At 47.9% G+C, this 17210-nt stretch overlaps 5 protein-coding genes across 5 annotated transcripts; 2 read left to right on the forward strand and 3 right to left on the reverse strand.

Moving 5' to 3' along the window:
- Positions 1-3756: 3756 nt before the first annotated feature.
- N7515_001310 (Hly-III-related protein) lies at positions 3757-4470 on the forward strand (the record flags this gene model as incomplete). Its single annotated transcript, XM_056662054.1, has 1 exon — positions 3757-4470. One exon carries the CDS (start codon positions 3757-3759, stop codon positions 4468-4470), a length of 714 nt encoding a protein of 237 aa, XP_056524167.1.
- A 4303-nt stretch (positions 4471-8773) lies between these two features.
- Positions 8774-9160, reverse strand: N7515_001311 (fungal specific transcription factor domain-containing protein; the record flags this gene model as incomplete). The annotated part of the gene is made up of 1 exon (XM_056662055.1): positions 8774-9160. One exon carries the CDS (start codon positions 9158-9160, stop codon positions 8774-8776), a length of 387 nt encoding a protein of 128 aa, XP_056524168.1.
- Positions 9161-9865: 705 nt separating this feature from the next.
- N7515_001312 (uncharacterized protein) lies at positions 9866-12067 on the forward strand (the record flags this gene model as incomplete). The annotated part of the gene is made up of 1 exon (XM_056662056.1): positions 9866-12067. The coding sequence occupies one exon, from the start codon at positions 9866-9868 to the stop codon at positions 12065-12067; it is 2202 nt and encodes a 733-aa protein (XP_056524169.1).
- Positions 12068-13157: 1090 nt separating this feature from the next.
- On the reverse strand, positions 13158-13618 carry N7515_001313 (uncharacterized protein; the record flags this gene model as incomplete). The annotated part of the gene is made up of 2 exons (XM_056662057.1): positions 13158-13352; positions 13400-13618. 2 exons carry the CDS (start codon positions 13616-13618, stop codon positions 13158-13160), a joined length of 414 nt encoding a protein of 137 aa, XP_056524170.1.
- A 1351-nt stretch (positions 13619-14969) lies between these two features.
- N7515_001314 (RlpA-like double-psi beta-barrel domain-containing protein) lies at positions 14970-15702 on the reverse strand (the record flags this gene model as incomplete). The annotated part of the gene is made up of 2 exons (XM_056662058.1): positions 14970-15070; positions 15120-15702. 2 exons carry the CDS (start codon positions 15700-15702, stop codon positions 14970-14972), a joined length of 684 nt encoding a protein of 227 aa, XP_056524171.1.
- Between the last annotated feature and the right edge of the window lie 1508 nt (positions 15703-17210).

Here is a 17210-nt window from a genome sequence, read left to right on the forward strand (position 1 = left end):
ATTTAAGCCCAACTGATGTTCCATGTCAAAGAAGCCCGTGCTTGGTCGATCTCACCATTGTGCCACCATCCGCGTCTCATCCTGCGTTCCGTGCACGGATGCGATGCGGCAATTTGCCCCACAGGCTCGCCTAGTATCTGAAATGGCAGTTAGCAAACGCATTAATCTCCGTCAACGAATGAACGTAGTACACGGGTTGCAAATCATTAATAGCTAACGCGGAGCAACTGTAATGTCTAGGAACATGATATTGTCGGCTGTATGTCGATATTCTTTGCTCGACCCGCATATGAGACAGCATGACTCAGGATCCGGATATCTTGAACGGCCTCGGCTAGATACGTTGGACTCTCTTCCTGTGGGTCCAGAGAACGGTTGAGCCCGCGCGGGATAGGTTTGCCTCGTCCAGTGCCGATCTCAGTTCAGCTAGTATGCACATCTTTCCTGTTATGGTCAACAACTTGGACCTAGTCATGAGGACACGCCCCGTATTTCAGGGGTTGAGGTCGGAGAGTGGGCGTTTGTATGTTCGTGAAGTAGTAAGGAAGTGGGGAAACAGGACAAGGGGAATAGAAGTTCGTGGCCGATCGATCTCTCCGTTGTGCCGACTACCCGGCCCCTGCCGCGTCCTCATACTGTGTGCAGAGAACGAAACTAACCGCCTTTGCTAGATTTTCCCTCGTAGATGGATTCATTCAGGTGAGTACTTTCGTTCCAGTTCGTTCCCCTCTGCATCTTCGGCGACAGGGGTGAGCCAGAATGGTATGGGGTCCACAGAATGGGCGCCGATCACTGCATCTGAAGCGAGATCATGTCATGCCTTAGGCAAAAGGGAATCACGCTGCCATGAGCTATGTTATGTTAACCCCACATGCTGGAGTACGGTTGGCGCAGATTTTCTCATTTGATGGAGCTTTTGTGGGGAACGATTCAACATTATCCACATTACTATTTTCTGTATAGCGATATCAGTCATAGCCCAGAACAAGAGTGCTTAGTATGAGAACCGACATAAGAAGGTTACAGGTACGGTGTTCCCGGTACACACCTCTGTCCTGTCATGGTTCTCGGTCATTCCGAGCTCGATTCGCACGGACACTGACAAATCATATAGTTCTCATTCCACTTGTTAAATGAAAGTGCCAAGGTATGTGGCGGTATGTGCCCTACTATATTGTTGCTAGCCCTGGGTATCTCGTCCTCCTTCTGAAGCACCAACCTTTCGACATGTAGATCGTCCGAGTTGGTCCACCACTGAGTCCTCGCTCTCTGCCTTCACTGCGCAACACGCCTGGGGCGTCCTGGCTTTCCCCCACTGCTTGGGCTACCCCTGCGACGTTCAGCCGTGATGTCGATGAGTGAAAGGTTGATATCGAGAGTGGAAATGAGAGCGAGCTTTGCTGCTTCGCAGAGCTTGTAAAAACATTCAAGGTTGTGAATTTGCGCCGACGGATGAAAATGAGATCGCGTGCTGCGCCTTGCTGTCAGCCCCAAATGCGCCTCTATAATAGCGCCGACAGGGACATGGGGGAAAGTCTTCCCAATTGTTTTCCCTGCTGCTCTTCTCTCTTTCCTTCCTCCAGACTCGGTACTTTCGAACACTGCACGGTTAAAAAGATTTTTCTTTCTTGCCTTCGGCGCGTAACACAATGTACGCTTTCGTGTAAAGTAGTTGAACAATGAGTTTAGTTCTCACAACTAGTCCTATGGGCCTGTACCACTGATGGATGCCTCAACATTGCACTTTTTGCTGTTCATCTAACACAGCTAGGTTTTGGTCGCAGACAAATGAGTTATAGCCGGCCATACTCGTTAACCAGACTGCAAAATACGAGGGGTCAATCATGTTGCAAGAGCAAGTTGACGGCGCTTCGTTCTATATCGCTGGTCTCCAACCGATTCTCCGTTATGAAACCGTTATAGTAAGCAGATAGAACTCACTTCATGGTAATATTCACTACATCCTGAGACCCATTAATCCCTTCCAACTGGAAAGATGGAAGAGATCGCCGAAATTGTTCGTGAGATTGGTCGACAGCAGACAGACAATTCATACTACCGTACCTGCTACGGACTTCTCAAGCAATTGCAAGACATAGTGGCCCAAGCATCTGACGACCTGCGCTGTCTTCAACAATATGAATCACTATATCCATCAAATGATTTTCTGCCCATCCACCATATTGCTACCGAATTACAGAACGCGGTAGGAAAGCTGTCAGAGCAGGAAAAAAAGTCCCACTTAGCTTGGGAAAACCTCCGATCTACCACTTGAGTCAGCTGACAACTGTGAATTCAAGGAATATACATACCTTGGTGTTTGCGTATCCCCAGGCTACTTCCAACCCATATTGGGAAATTTGCGAATTGCGTGGATTCATATTCACGATCTGACTAGATCCACTACTCCACTTTTGCTCAGCCGTTTCCTGCCTTAGGCTAGATGATCTCTTTTGCCACTGTGTGAGCCCGTGCCTGGATGTATGTAGTTGATAGAGTGTTATCTTGGCACGTGTCCCTTCCCGATGTTTTCTGTTATTCTGAACCCGATCCCGTTGTAGCTCTTCGAGCTACCCCCTGCCTATAGCTCTGATCAATATGAACCCATTTACCGGATACTGTCTATCTGCTTGTCTGCCCTAACCCGCACCTTGGCAGTACGTATCTCCTACCTACACCCGAAGCTGACGTCTCGACCCTGAAAATGATCAATCTTCCCAAACCATTGCCACCGCTCCAGGTCCGGCGACGTGGGGGCTGTTACGATGATGCCAAGAACGTTTCAAACAACAAGAGTATAGCATTTGAACTAGATTATCAAAGGTGGAAGGGAAACAGAAGGATGAAGTCAAGTGGAAGGTGATGAGTTGATGTATGCCTGCCATGTCATCATTACCCGAGCACATCCCTGAGGTCCGCCCTGCGGATTCTTCTCATCTGAGTTGCAACCCTTAATGTCACTAGCCCGTGACATACACCTCACTGAACACCACTCGGAGTGGTTCGAATACTATGTACTGCAAAGTGTTTGACTAGATTGAAGTCACCCAGAAATCCCTGGCTGGATCTGCTGAAGAAGTCAAGCACCTGAAACTGAGCTAGCCGAATCCAATATTGAACTGGCTGAATTCAGAGAGTCTGCAAATACCCGGACAGCCTCATCTCAAAGCTTGAAGCAAGGCTCTATGATGACGCCCACAAGAAAGCAACCGCGGCGGATCCACTTCATCTGCCCCGACAGCCGCAAGCCCTGGTATGATGACGCCAGGAGCGGCCGTTTTCCAACCCCCAGAGTCGCATGAGCTATGTGACTAACCACTTAAAAGTGGCCCAAATGCCCAAATCATGCCCCACATAAGAGAGAGAATCTGCCAACTGGATGACTATACGGACATCATGAATATCTTGAACCGCGCCTTTGGAGACCTCAACCGCTAAATGACATGAGTCCCGATTTAGGATTCTACGTATGATAAGGGAGCGTTGAGGTCTAATCCTTGACTTATGCACGTCACACTTTCTAAGGGCATGTGTATCGTCTAATTCGGCAAACAAACTGTAATAAAGCAACTGCTTTCAAATCGCGTTCAAATGAATTACTCAATTCTATACGTGAGGGCGGAGGAATGATGCGGTCGCTGTCTAAAAGATAGTGACAGATCACATCCGCTCTTGTATCTTACCACCGACCGAGGTTATAAAACCTGGCCGACCTGCACCTGCTATCAAAAATTCTAACCAGGCAACGCGATTACCATGCCCAACTCCGAGCTTCACAATCTACGCGACTCTGCAGTCATCACCATCATCGACATTTTCGGATTGACTTACTTTGCTCTCTTTGTCCTCCAATATCTTCTATTCCATTTCCCGTCATCTCCAGATGCGATCATCAATTCACTCTCTGTGATCTCTTTTAGCGGCGGTGGTCTATTATGGTACTTGTCAAGCCTAATTTACCGAACGATATCTGCGTTCCAGGGAGCCGGTGCAGCCCACTGGCAAAAGCTCGAGTTCGCTGGGGCTTTGATCCTTATCTGGGCGTCAACGGTTCCAGCTGTGGTATTGCAATTCACCACACAGCCTTCCATCCAGCTTGGCTATGTGTTCGCATTTACCCTAGTCGCCGTTGGAAATCTGGTAGACTTCCTAGTTTGCGATCCCACTATCTCTACGGCGCGAATGAGGTTTCCTTACCATTGTGTCTCACTGGGTCTGCTTTCCCTGGTTCCAACGATCCACGCCCTGACCGGGACGCTGCCAAATCCCCCGCCGCTGGCGACCCAACTTGGCCATTTCGCAATTTATACTACGATCGGTGCTGCAATCTACAGAATCCAACCACTTGAGACTATTGGGGTATTCAGTAGTTGGCGGTCTAGCCTCTATTTGATGCACTTGATTTTGGCATACAGTGTTGTTGGTTACTCTAGAGTCGTATTGGAGACGGCACTAGGCTCTGCCACTTGATTTTTGGTATGTGCATTGAAGAACGAGAGATGGTATATTTGTGGAGTTTCTGAGTTATGTATGAAAGGACCAATTCGGATGATGCGGCTTGGTTCCTGATTGCACCAGGTTTGTATCCCGACAAATATGATTTCATGTCAAATTTTGCCTTGTTACTGAGCCGTTCCTAGGACCCTTTGACCATTGAATTTAATTGTGACAATATAGTGAGCTACAGTAGAATTCGAAATCAGTTTTAACTCGACACTCTTGCGACTTGATTCGCGAAGCCTAATCTGAAACACGCTAGTCCACATTTGGAATAATGATAGATCCGCGATTTCCAACAATAGACATTGTATTTTACATGACGAAGGTGGGACCCTGGCTTGTGTATCTTACTCGTAAATGCCATACAATAGTAATTCTCTGCCATACCACCCCCTCAAGCAGGAGGCATCTTCACCCGACTATCTCTCTATAACGTCATAATCGACTTCACAAAATGGCTCCGAGACTTCCACTATCCAAGCTGCATCTCATCCGCGACGTGATAGAGAGCCAGTCACTTGGCACATCTAAAATGGCTGAAGAAGCAATTCAAGTAAACGGCGCCATACGCATCTTTAATTTAGATGTGTTCTTGTTCGATCTCATCCTTTCTCAATATTTTTGCTGGCTGTTAGTGATTGATACAGTAAACTCTTACTGGACAGCATGGAGGTGCTTCAATTGCTTCCTCCGACTGCGACGAGTGGGAACGCGAACATGCCATGGGTTAAACAAATACACACTGGGAAGTGGCTATCCTTGGTCAAGAGTAACATTTCATTATGGCTGGAGGAAAAATAAGATTTGCTGACAGAGGATGTTGGGGGCTGGTAATTCAATAGGTTTTAGCCAGATTGGATAGGCGATTGAGGGGAGCGGTGATTTGATAGGGTAGTTAACCTGGTCAACCAATTCCTATGCAAACAATTATTTTTTACGGTAATTCAACCGGTCTGACCTCACAATTTGATTTGTTTGGTCATACTAAGACATCAGAGAATTGTGATGGTGTGCAAAACGAGTAACTACAAACAACTGTTTACTTTAAACCTCGGCTGAGCAGATTGTTTGTTCATTTCATCGGATTTACATTCCACTCTCCCTGCCATCACTTAATTACCTGTTTATTATTATAAATCTCTAGTCTCACTTCACATCAGCAGCAATCGCTGAAGTCGACAGACCCTAGCCAACGATGACGGTCTAAATAACATGCGGGAGCTTCCCACTCTATTACTGAGGATCTATAGCTCGATGGAGTTAGTACCATTCATTACAAACCGAGCGTCACCCTTTCCAAAAGCATCAAAAATCTGTGGTCAGAATGGCTTCTCATGCCTTGCAGAGGTAATATATTCTACATCCATTACCACCAATGTCATATGCTAAGTAGACAATTGCTAGTATTTGTATGCTAGTACTACAAATTCGTCCGTATTGTAATGTTTATTAATTGAGAATAACGGGAGAGGACAAAGACATACCCAAGTTCTCAGAAGGGTCCGTTGATAGGCAATTTCTCTATCAAAAGTGCACAATGATCGCCATCATCGGACATAGAGCTCGCTTTGACCTCCATTCAAGAGCAAATCCATCTGATCGGCCTCACGCATGGAACAACCATGCAGCAACAGGCCCTGAGACTAGAAAACCATAGCTAAAATGACAGTTGGGTTACTGTACGAGACATTGGTACGATCCAGGGTATATATAGTCTTATGTATTGATAGCAGCCTCGATGCAGCGGATAATCCATTACGCTGCCCTGCTATTTCGACGATGACCTTGCAAAATGCTCAAGGTAGCAATTCTGATTTCAATGTACTTATCTAGACCAGAGCCTCTCATTGAATATGTTCATGAGATACCTGCTATCACTGGCATATAACCGAGCATTACGGCACCAAAGGTATCTGGTCATCCGGCACTAAGAAGTTTCTTCTTTGGTTCTGGGGTTGAAACCCGTGTTCAAAGTAATCGACATGCTTTCCTTTACATTGATGTTGTCTCCTCAACGACACTGTCAAAAATTAGACTAGTTATGTACTGATGTAGACTTCTACTCGTCTCCCTACCCCAATGACAACAACCTCCAACCTTACTAGGTAGCTCAGTGCTGGATTTCACGTGTGCAGATTTTGGTTGATTCTGAGAAGCTGTGATGGTGCTGAAGGGGACGGGCGAAATTGGTTTCAGAACGACAGCATGGGTTACTACGGTACTGTATAGCCAAACCATGACCGATGCTTTTGTTGTAGTTCCTGGTGCTATTGAGGGCATCCAATTAACATGATTGGACGGATCGAACTGCATCTACCAAGTATTCCTATATTCGCGCACCTGTAGGTCGCCTAGGAATTTTGAATTTGATCTCTAGGAGCCACCAAGAGCGTGCCTAGGATTTCATCGCTTGGGGCTCCCAGGAGGAAAATAAAGCCTAAGTGGAGGGTCTTAGGAATGCGCAAACAGAGTCCCAGAAAGAAATGAATGCGTTTTGGGAGCCCTAAGAATCCCGGGAGACGGGTATAGTGTTCCCAGGAAACACTCATATTGCTCCCAGAAATAATTTTGAAATCCGTATCCTAGGAATCAGGTCTTCCGTCTTCTCATTGCTCCTAGCAGTCTCAGTGCTTGCCCGTGGTTTCTAGGAGCTCCCGCACTGTTCCTGGGAGACCTATGCCTATACTCATTCCTAGGAGCCTCCACTAATGCATCTGCCTTCGTTCCCAGGAGCCTCGACCCTTAACTTCCATTTCTTCCTGGGAGTCTTATGTCTATTTGTGCATTCTCAGGACCCTCCACTTAGGCTTTATTTCGCTCCTGGGAGTCTCGGTACTTGAACATGGTTTGTTTATAGGAGCTCCCGCACTGTTCCTGGGAGACCTATGCCTATATACTCATTTCTAGGAGCCTCCACTATAATCGAACATTGGGCTGAGCATGTGCAGCAGCCATAAGTCTATTTGAATCTTATCACCACAGGCTTTGCCATTCACTGTTCTGCTTTCTGTGCCAAGCTCCAGAAGAACTGGGGGAGTACCGTGGTGTGGCAAAGGTTTGTTACTACGTTACGAATCATTTGTGGCTTCCGTAAATTGTATTGAGATATACACAGAAAATTCAACCGACCGATCGGTTCCTATATGATACAATCACGCATGCCCTTAAATTTCATACCACATCATCCCAGGTACGTCCGATCCATGGGGCTTGTGCTACCACCCATAGGACCTCAATCGAGATTGGATCCCAACCAATTCTGTCTTGTCAACATTACTTTGGCGGTGGAGGCGGAACACCCGGCTTCTTGACGCCTGTGGTATCGTATAAACCACGTCTATAAAGCTCAGCTTAGCATGGTGGAAATCTTAAGTAACGCATAGAACCTACCTAGCATTGGTTTCTTCAGGACGAATCATAACTGACCTCTGCATTTTGAGTGACTGCCGGATGGATCTTCGAAAGTAGTTTGATGGGAAATAAAAATTGTAATAGGGATCCAGATTGTGCAGTGGTATCTCTAGAATTCAGCGATCTCGTTCAGGTCTTGAACAATTAGCACCGTTCTCTGTGGCAGGGCGATCAGATAGATCTACATCGTCAGCATTTCCAGGAAACCTCTCCGAGTTGCCCCGGTCTTTACTTACAGGGCACTGTCCGATTGAAGTAACCAACGGGCAGTGATATGCGCTGTCTTTGACTCGTCAATGACCGTTCGGGGCATTGAAGTTGATTTGAAGTAAAGAAGGGTTCTGGAGTAATAGCGGTGCATCCATCGAATATTGAGCCGATTGGATGGGAGCAGGACGACTGGTATCTGGAGATAAATGCGTTTAGCATTTATAGAGGAGCATCGTTGGGATGTATTTAGAGCAGCGGATACTACCGTGATATAGTGAATTGCAATACCTAGGGTTGGGAAATTTTGGAACTTCTTCTCTGTTTGTTCCTTCTGTGGTCCGCTGTTCTTGGTTTGCGCTGGCTGGTGGGGAATCGTCTTGAAGGAAGAGAAAAGATTTGGCCCAGCTAGAAAGCAGTCTTCGTACCAAGGAACTTGGAAGGCAACCCATGATGGTTCCAAAACCCGATGGCTTCAGCGGATGTGGAACGCCGGCAGACAAACGCTTAGTCTCCTGGGAACAAAACTAGAACTCAAGCCTGGAGTATGGTAAGAGCATATCTAACTCCTAATAAGTACAATCAACGAAACTCCCAGGAACCAATATGGGTACGTAGCGTCCCGGGAACATTAGGGTTCTTACCAGTCGCAGGGTCAGAAGCAAGTATTACGATCGTAGGCCTGGCCGGCCGGACCGACCCGTGCACCTGTTTGGCCATAGTGGAGAGCATGGTACAGCATAGGCCGGTGGATGATGTACTGGGCCCTGTAGTACTCAGCCCGCATTCGTGCCGCGTTGATATCAGCGGCCGGGGGATCGGAGTCTCTGCATTTCATGATGCCCGGGAGATAGTTGCGCCAGTGATCGAGATTCAAGCTCAGAGTTTCCTGCAAAATGGATGACCACCGCGTTTGGCCCTGCTCCTCGGCCTTGTACAGATCCATGTGGATGCGGTTAAGTAGCTTTCGCAGGTGAATCTGCGCCGAATAGAAAAACATCATCAAGGTGCTTGGCGCAGAGAGATCATCGGGGAGCATCATAGTGAATCGTCCACTAGGAAGACATATACGCGCTTCATACCGAGAAATACCACTTGCAGGGATAGCAAAAAGTTGGGGTGTCCTTAGCAATTCCTGTTGCGTTGCCAGGGACTTGTCGAGATTCCGCGATATCTTCTACACCAACGCAAAAATTAAAAATAGAGCTCCAACAAATTGTGCAGATTGTTGAGCTAAATCCATTGATATCAAAAAAAATATACACCTGGTGAGGTGGGTGAGAAATCTGTCCTTTTAATATTCGCTGGAATCGCCTCCCTCAGCCGTCAATTTTGGGAGATTCCACGATATCTCGCACACCAACGCAAAAATTAAAAATCGAGCTCTAACATCTTCTGCATCTTTCCAAGCTGAGTCCGTTGATATCAAAAATATATATACACCTGTTGAGGTAGGTGAAAAACAAAATCTCGACTGACACGATCTACAGAGACATTCGCGACTCAGACCTCCGGCTGATGAGGCCTCCCAATCGGGTTAGCGTGGCAGAATTTCATAAATTAGGCAGAATCGTAGGCGGTGGTCTGAGGTCACTGAGGCAAGAACATGGAAATGTAAACAGAGATGACTAATAATTGCGTCACGTGAAACGCAACTTTCGATAGGGCACTACCCCCCATCTGGATAAGGTACCCACCAATCGAGACTGTGGCGGTTGTCTTAAGCTACTTCCCCTTTGACAGATCGATGGCCGACAACAACTCACCAGATTACAAGGCTCTCTTTCTGCAAGAGAAGGAGAGACGCAAGCAGGAGGAAGAGAAGAGGAAGCAGGAAGAAGAGAAACGAAAGGATGAAGAAAGGAGGCGAAAGCTGGCCGAAGAGCGTAGCCGACCGACCACTTTCGCGGAATTCTTGTGCCATTCCCACAACCTGCTCTCCCAACCGCTGCGAGTCGAGACACCATCTCGCTCGACTACCGGGAAAATACCCCTTCCCACCGGGAAATATTGTCCGACACGGTTGGAACACTGGACGGATTGCTCAACACAACAGTCGAAGCTCTACAGGTCCGTTTATAACTACCTTCAGTTGACACCCGGGGGTCCGCCTCGTTTGTTCTCATCTTTGCCTGAGCTAGAAGGATTAGGCCGACGACTTTGTCGGAAGCCTATGAGCAGTGAGCAAGAACTCGAGGCCTATGAGCGGTTCGCCGTGGAAGAGCATGTCCACGATATAATTACCGAGTTGTGCAAACTGCCAGCTGCTCGCGACGAGTTCGGCCTCGGCGATGGAATCCAGTTCAGCAATCATACAAATTCCTTAAGTGAGAACGGAGCTCCCGAAGCGGATGCAAGCCAGCCGTCAAGTGTACACCACCCAAGACCTGATCAGTTCTGCATCCATCGTGTCGACCGCAATACTACCAGTCTCCTCACATCGGTCGAGTATAAGCCGCCTCACAAGCTTTCTGTGGCCATCCTTCGTATGGGGCTGCGACCAATGGACTTATGGAAGGAGATGGTCAGGTCAAACAAAATACCGACAGACCAGGAAGCGAAGCTGAGGTACAATGCAGAGCGACTTGTCTGCTCTGCTCTTGTCCAGGAGTATCATGTGATGATCCAGGAAGGGCTCGAGTATTCCTACGTGACCAACGGGATTACCCGGGTCCTCCTTCGTGTTCCACAAGATGAGCCTAGCACACTTTACTACTACTTCTGTGATCCTAACAGCGAGTTGAATGCAGCAGTGGAAGATAGTTTCCAACTACCGAAGACTTCTGTTGCAAGGACACTATGTCTGTGTTTGATGGCCTTTCGCTCACCTGCGCGTCGCCAGGAATGGCGAAATTCCATACGACCGGAGCTTCCTCTTTGGACGACCAATTTTGACCACACTCGTTCTCAGATTCCCCAAGCTGAGCTGCCGCAGACCGTTCCGAACTCCGATAGTACAACCCTGGAGTACACGAGTCCGGAATCCGGTTCAGATTATGAACTGCCGTCATCTCCACCGGATTCTCCATCGGCAGCGGCTCGCCGAGTACCTACAAGGTCTCAGGCCAGCTGTGCACCGTCGGATGTACAGCATCGCTCGCAGTCACCAGACTCGTCAGGCTCCGATTCGAACCAAGCAACAGGCCGGAAACGAGACATCAGCCAAGTTACATCCTCCCCATCTGCCCAACGCGCAGGTCGTCAACGGGACTCAACGAATCGTCGAGGCAACCATGCCCCATACCGTGATGCGAAATTCTGCACCCAACGCTGTTTACTCGGATTGCAGTCAGGCGGTGTTCTGGATGAATGTTGTCCGAATGTGATACGCCATCGTCGAAGCAAAGACGATCTTCATCATCCGATTAGCTCAGAAGATTTGGTGCGTTTACTAAAGGCACAATTGGACGAAAACATTGACAGATGTACACCCCTTGGAGGTTGCGGAGCGTACGGTGCGCCGTTCAAACTTACTTGTGTCGTATATGGCTACACTGTCATCGGAAAAGGAACCACGTCGGGGCTGTGGAAAGAAGTTTCCCGTGAAGCGCAAGTATACCAAATTTTGCGCAAGGCTCAAGGGTCTGCCGTGCCGGTGTTTCTGGGGATGATCGACCTGGCTAAAATTTATTTCCTTCATGGGGCTGGAGAGATTCGCCATATGCTCGTGATGGGCTGGGGAGGCGAAAGTACGGCATCGATGGATCTCACGCCTGGGCTTCTCCAGGAGATTCACAAGTCGAACAGAGAAGTCAAAGCTTTGGGAATCACCCACGAAGACCTTCGGCGTGATAATGTCTTGTGGAATGAAGAGCTTGGGAGGGCGTTGATCATCGACTTTCACCGGTCCACATTGAAGGGTCGACCGACTTTGCAGCGGCCGCGAGCCTCAAAACGACGACTGCCTCAATCAGAGATAGTTGATTCGAAACGCCTTCGTGTAACGTGAGGACGGGTGCTCATTTTATTGGATTAACAATTTAACAGCCTAGAAATGAGGCAATGAAAGCATGAAAAGGGGACAGCGATACGAAGTGCTGTACAGATACGGAGGACAGCGGAGGACAGCGGAAATACAGGCTGTCCAATATAGGGAGGATATGAATGCGAATATTCAATTAATCCAATACCGAAAGATAAAAGAGTGAATGACTGAATGAGTGTGTATCTAGACATGAAGGAATTCAGGGGTTTATGTGATCCGACTAGGGTGGAGCACAAACACCAGAAGCGCCAAAATGAGAACCCTCTATACCTGACACAATTCAATTTTGCAAGATAACTCAGCATGAACCATTTTCGGCCCGTCTTCCCGTATCCGTATGGATCAGTCGTGATTTCTTCCTATTAGCATCCTTAATGCCCACTGTTCCACTACACCCATATGGACTCAGAAGATACGATTCTCTTTACATTGGCAATCATCCAATTCTGGCTCTCGGACGTGACCTTCGTGTGATGCCATGAATCATATGAAAATGAGGATTCAACTATAAAGCTTCAGGACTGGTATTATGGACTGTCGTGTACTGAGGAAAATATCGCAATAAGAGCCGAACCGCTCGACAACAGCAAGGAACGAGATTATTATCCGCGGCAGTTTCCCAGGTATGCCCTTAGATATACATCTCCTGTCTGCCGAACTCCTTCGAAAATTTCTTATTCGATTCCGCGGCTAACTCAAGCTGTTTATAGCTCACTTGGCTAACATCCGCCTCAGCGAGAGCATGTGCAATTGCTGCGATGTTTCTGATCTAGCTCATGTTAGTCAGCAAGTGAGAAGTGCAAAGCAGCCCTCTGCCCTCTGGAACCCACTTCTCGTCCATTGAGAGCTAAAGACTCCAGTCGTCGGAGGTCGTGCTCCTCGATCATAGCAGGTCCTTGGACTGTACGTGCCCTGGTCAGAAAAGTTGACGAGAGACCCCTGCGAAATTCCCTGCTCAAGTCTTTATACTTGATGATTAAATGGATCCGACTGAAGATTGCATCGTCAAACTGAATACCCCGATTCGAAGTCAAGGAATAATTCCTTGATAGTATTATAGTTTTCGGAGGAAGACGGTTACCAGGCGATTGTGAGTGTCGTGGTAGGATGTCCGCTGTTCCATGAACGCATCCGCCTCATCCAAGAGAAGCACGGCTTTAAAGTGCTGAGCAATCTTGAATACAGTTTCAAGTTGTTGCTCAAGCGCATTGGAATCTCCGTGGTCAACAACGAGCCCGCCTGCGGATATCTGGGAATGTCAGTGAGGCCACAATCAGCGCCACAACTGGCTCGTACCGAATAGAGAGGCCGCTTCAAATATTCTGAGGTTCCTTCAACCGTGAACGTCTTTCCGACGCCGGGTGGGCCACTAACACGGGTTAGGACGGAAGCCACGATATAGTACATAAACAGTTTGCCGACATACTCCAGAAGGATGTTGAGGCCTTGACCTTTTCCATCAATTACGTCGTCAAAGGGTACTGTCGGTATCAGACCCAAGCGGGTTTTCACCATTGATAAGAGGAGAGTCTTGCTTTCTGGCGGAATTTGCAGGCAGTCAAATGATTCCGGTGACCAGCTCACGTCCCTAAGAGATACGGTATAGACAAGCTATCCGGCATTGAAATGACAGGCGCAAGACGGCTCATGTTCCATTGACTTAGGACAACGAGGATCGCGACTGACATCCACTGTTGAGTGATTTTCTTCAATCCACAATTATGAGCAAGACTTGCGGCCTCCCATCTCCATAGGCACTGCAGCAGAGGGTGAGGTCGCTCCGTGATGTCCACGTTGATCTATTGACAATGCTTCCGCTTCTGACGTGCCAGTTCAACCTCCAATATGCTGACCTGTTCTCTAAGATCAAAAGCCTGTTTCTCTGCTGCTTGAAGCCAACGATTTTGGTATTGTAACTGCGTTTCGAGGCGTGCTTGGACATCCTTCCTCATTTGTAGTCTTGATGTATCTGTCTCTTTCTCTCTAAGGTGGCCTGGGGTGGAAAACACCCCTAGATCCCGCACGTGGCCTGTGCAAAAGACCTATCCTTTCAGATCTTTTGTTTGCTCGATGTTAGCTCTCCGAGGTGGTCAACATGGCGGACGATTTATAAAAATACTATTATCCATATTCCATCAGGGGAGATTAGCCTGTGTCCTACAGCGAAGTGGCTTCGACCTTCCATGTGCCTTGGTCGACGAACAAACTAGGATGGCAACAATGTCAGGTTCGTCAACGTCTACTGAAATGGCTACTTCAGTTCAATCGAGTACGACTACGCCAGGGTCGATCCGCCAGATGAGAATGGCAAAACGGAAGGAGATTGAAGATGCTTCGTCTCCTTTTAAGAGACATCAACCAGACCGTGACGCATCGCCGACTCCCACTAAAGCATCGAATCGGAAGGGGAAGGGGAGAGCTAGGCACCAAGCGGAAAATATTGAAGGTCTGTATTTCGATTCTGATGATATAGTGGCTGTCAGTCTGACTTTATAAACATGAACCGTCTACTTCGACCGGTGAGCATTATTCTGATGACGATCTTACCTCGGTGGAGGACTCCGACTTCTCTGCTGAAGATGGAACACATGTTGATGGTCTGGAGACTAACCCTTTCAGGTTGATGGATAATACCAAGCACCTAGATGGGTTTCCGGCGCCGGCTGTTACTGTTTCTAAGCCTAAAAAGAAGAAGACTGTTATACTTGCGCCTAACGAAGGCAGTATTGCTTTAGAATTACCGCAGGTATCCATGTAGAAGGTGTAATGCCCAGCCGCGCGTAGCGCGGCGTACAGAGTCTAGTAATTTAGATACCCGACGAATGTGGGGCTTGGACACAGTAGGGGTGGCTACCACCCTGACAAGTCATCGCGGCTCCGCAAGTGATGCGAGGAGTCCATCTGTCGGTAAGGCATTGCTCGAGGATGCTTCCGTTGCATCGCCATATCCCTGTCGGGCAAGGACGGCTCAGGCGGCTGTCAGTAGCACCTGTGCACGTCCCTAACGTCGGGAAACCGACGGCATTTTGCACTGGATCGTCGTTAACTGGCGTATGGAGAAAGTTGGCAGCGGAAAGAGATGTGGACATTACGAGCGCAGCTGACGAGGTCGTCCGCTCTTCACTAGCCTCCGCGGGTGCCGTTTCGAAATTTACACCATCCGAGAAGTTATAGATCGTGTCATCCACAATTTCCCAGGCAATTTGAATGTGACCGTCAGCACATGCAGCTCCTCCGGACAGCTCTTCCAGGACAGAGTAACTAAAGTCGAGACCGGGGGCGGCGACCGCATTCCAGACGTCACTTGAAGCCGATCCTCCTGCACAACGCTGACATCCATCGCCGATAAAGAGCGGTAGGTTTGACTGCTCGCCATTGACGGTGACGATAACCCGCTTTCCGCAATACTTTGACATGTCCAATTTAAGCTGGCTATGATTCATGGCAACCACATAGTTCGAGTTCACGTGGTTCAGTGACAAAGCATTCTGCGAGCTACACTCCAGAGGGCCCAAATTTTGAGCCACAAACGATGTGTCGCAGGCCTCCACTTGCCTCACATCGTAGTAGTATGTTCCAAATCCGGTCCCTCTGAACATAGTTCTCTGCGCACTGACGCCTACCAAGAAAAGCAGACTCACTAAGGTTCGAAAGTTCATGATATCGAAATCGGATTGCGAGCGAACGCAGAATGAGATATAGGCACTATATACTTGGGGAATTTCAACACCATGCCGCTAACATAGGCCCGGTCTCATAGCGTTGAGCGGATACTTGTTTTCTAGGAGTAATCGAACCACAACATTTGAGCGATGTAAATCGATATCAACGTCAAAAACCAAGCGCGGCCCTCATCTCTGTTTATCCTTCAAAGAGTTTTTTTTCATTCACCACATTGCCTGGCATTGTGGTTGAGAGCATAAAAGTCCTGCTTTACATCGTGGTCGGCCGCCAGCCTCATTTTGCAGATATGGTCCCCGTCATTGTATCTGACTCCAACAGGTGGGGAAACCTACTATACTTTGCTGCTGGCGACCCATTGAATCCGGAAATGAACTGGGCATACAGAAATGATCATTGTCAATTACATTTAGATCTTACCAGGTATAATTTATTTTTCAAATAAACTACAGCCAATGTGGTTATTCTGACTGATTAACAGGGGTGGTTGTTAGCCTCATGCTGAATCGTCCAGAAACACCAATAAACATTCCTGAGTATCTAGTCTCAAGAAAATTTGTTGAGATCGAATTTAAGTAATGGAACGATCGGCTTGTACCAGGCGATACACGATGCACTCGGGTGCTCTATCGAAGCTGTTAGTCCGCAGACGTTGCGCGAGTCTGATGCAGGCCCCTATAAAAGTATTAGCGACGAGGTGAGCAACCAATGTTTGCTGGGCTTCCCAAATGCTGAAAAACCCAAGCAGTCAAGCATATCGAAGCTTTCCGAGCCACTCGGGACAGCTTTGGAGAATCATTCTTTCACGGCCACTATTCGACGACTCGAAGACGCAAACCGGGAACTTACTGCTAAGCTTGAACGCGGCCAAATATGTTCAGAGGAGTTACTTGAGGAAAGGCAGCAGTGGGAGGCAAAGTATCGCCGGATTTATGAGGCTCTCGACAATAGCAAGTGTCGAGAATAGTGGGTCATGGTCATGTATATACACTATTCTAGATAGGCTTTAGCGCATGGTGGAGGTGATCCCCTGCTCGGCAAGCGAGACACACAGTGTCTCGTTCCCGAGTGCTCGCCTCCAAGCTTGAATATAAGCTGCAACGACACCATACGATAATGGTATCATACATGATCATACCTGTTCTATGTCACTCTGAATTTACAGATGTTCCAAGTATTGTGGCTTATCTGTTTCAAAGCGGTGGCTGTGCAGGTTGAATAAAACCACTGTAATTACCTCACACCGGTAAATAATGCGCAATTGTATCGAATACAAGCCCAGAACATAGCTGACTAACCTGATTACCGAAATGGCCAGGCTATTTTCAATAGAGTCTCAAGGCGTAATTGCGCTTTCACGCGTCGATTTTCCAGGTTCTAATATGTCTCCTGAGATGTCCTAGGCATCTGGAAGTAGGTTGTCGCG

Source organism: Penicillium bovifimosum (genome assembly GCF_028826915.1).
Source record: "Penicillium bovifimosum strain IBT 22155 chromosome Unknown utg000002l_segment0_segment0, whole genome shotgun sequence".
Classification (NCBI taxonomy): Eukaryota; Fungi; Ascomycota; class Eurotiomycetes; order Eurotiales; family Aspergillaceae; genus Penicillium; species Penicillium bovifimosum.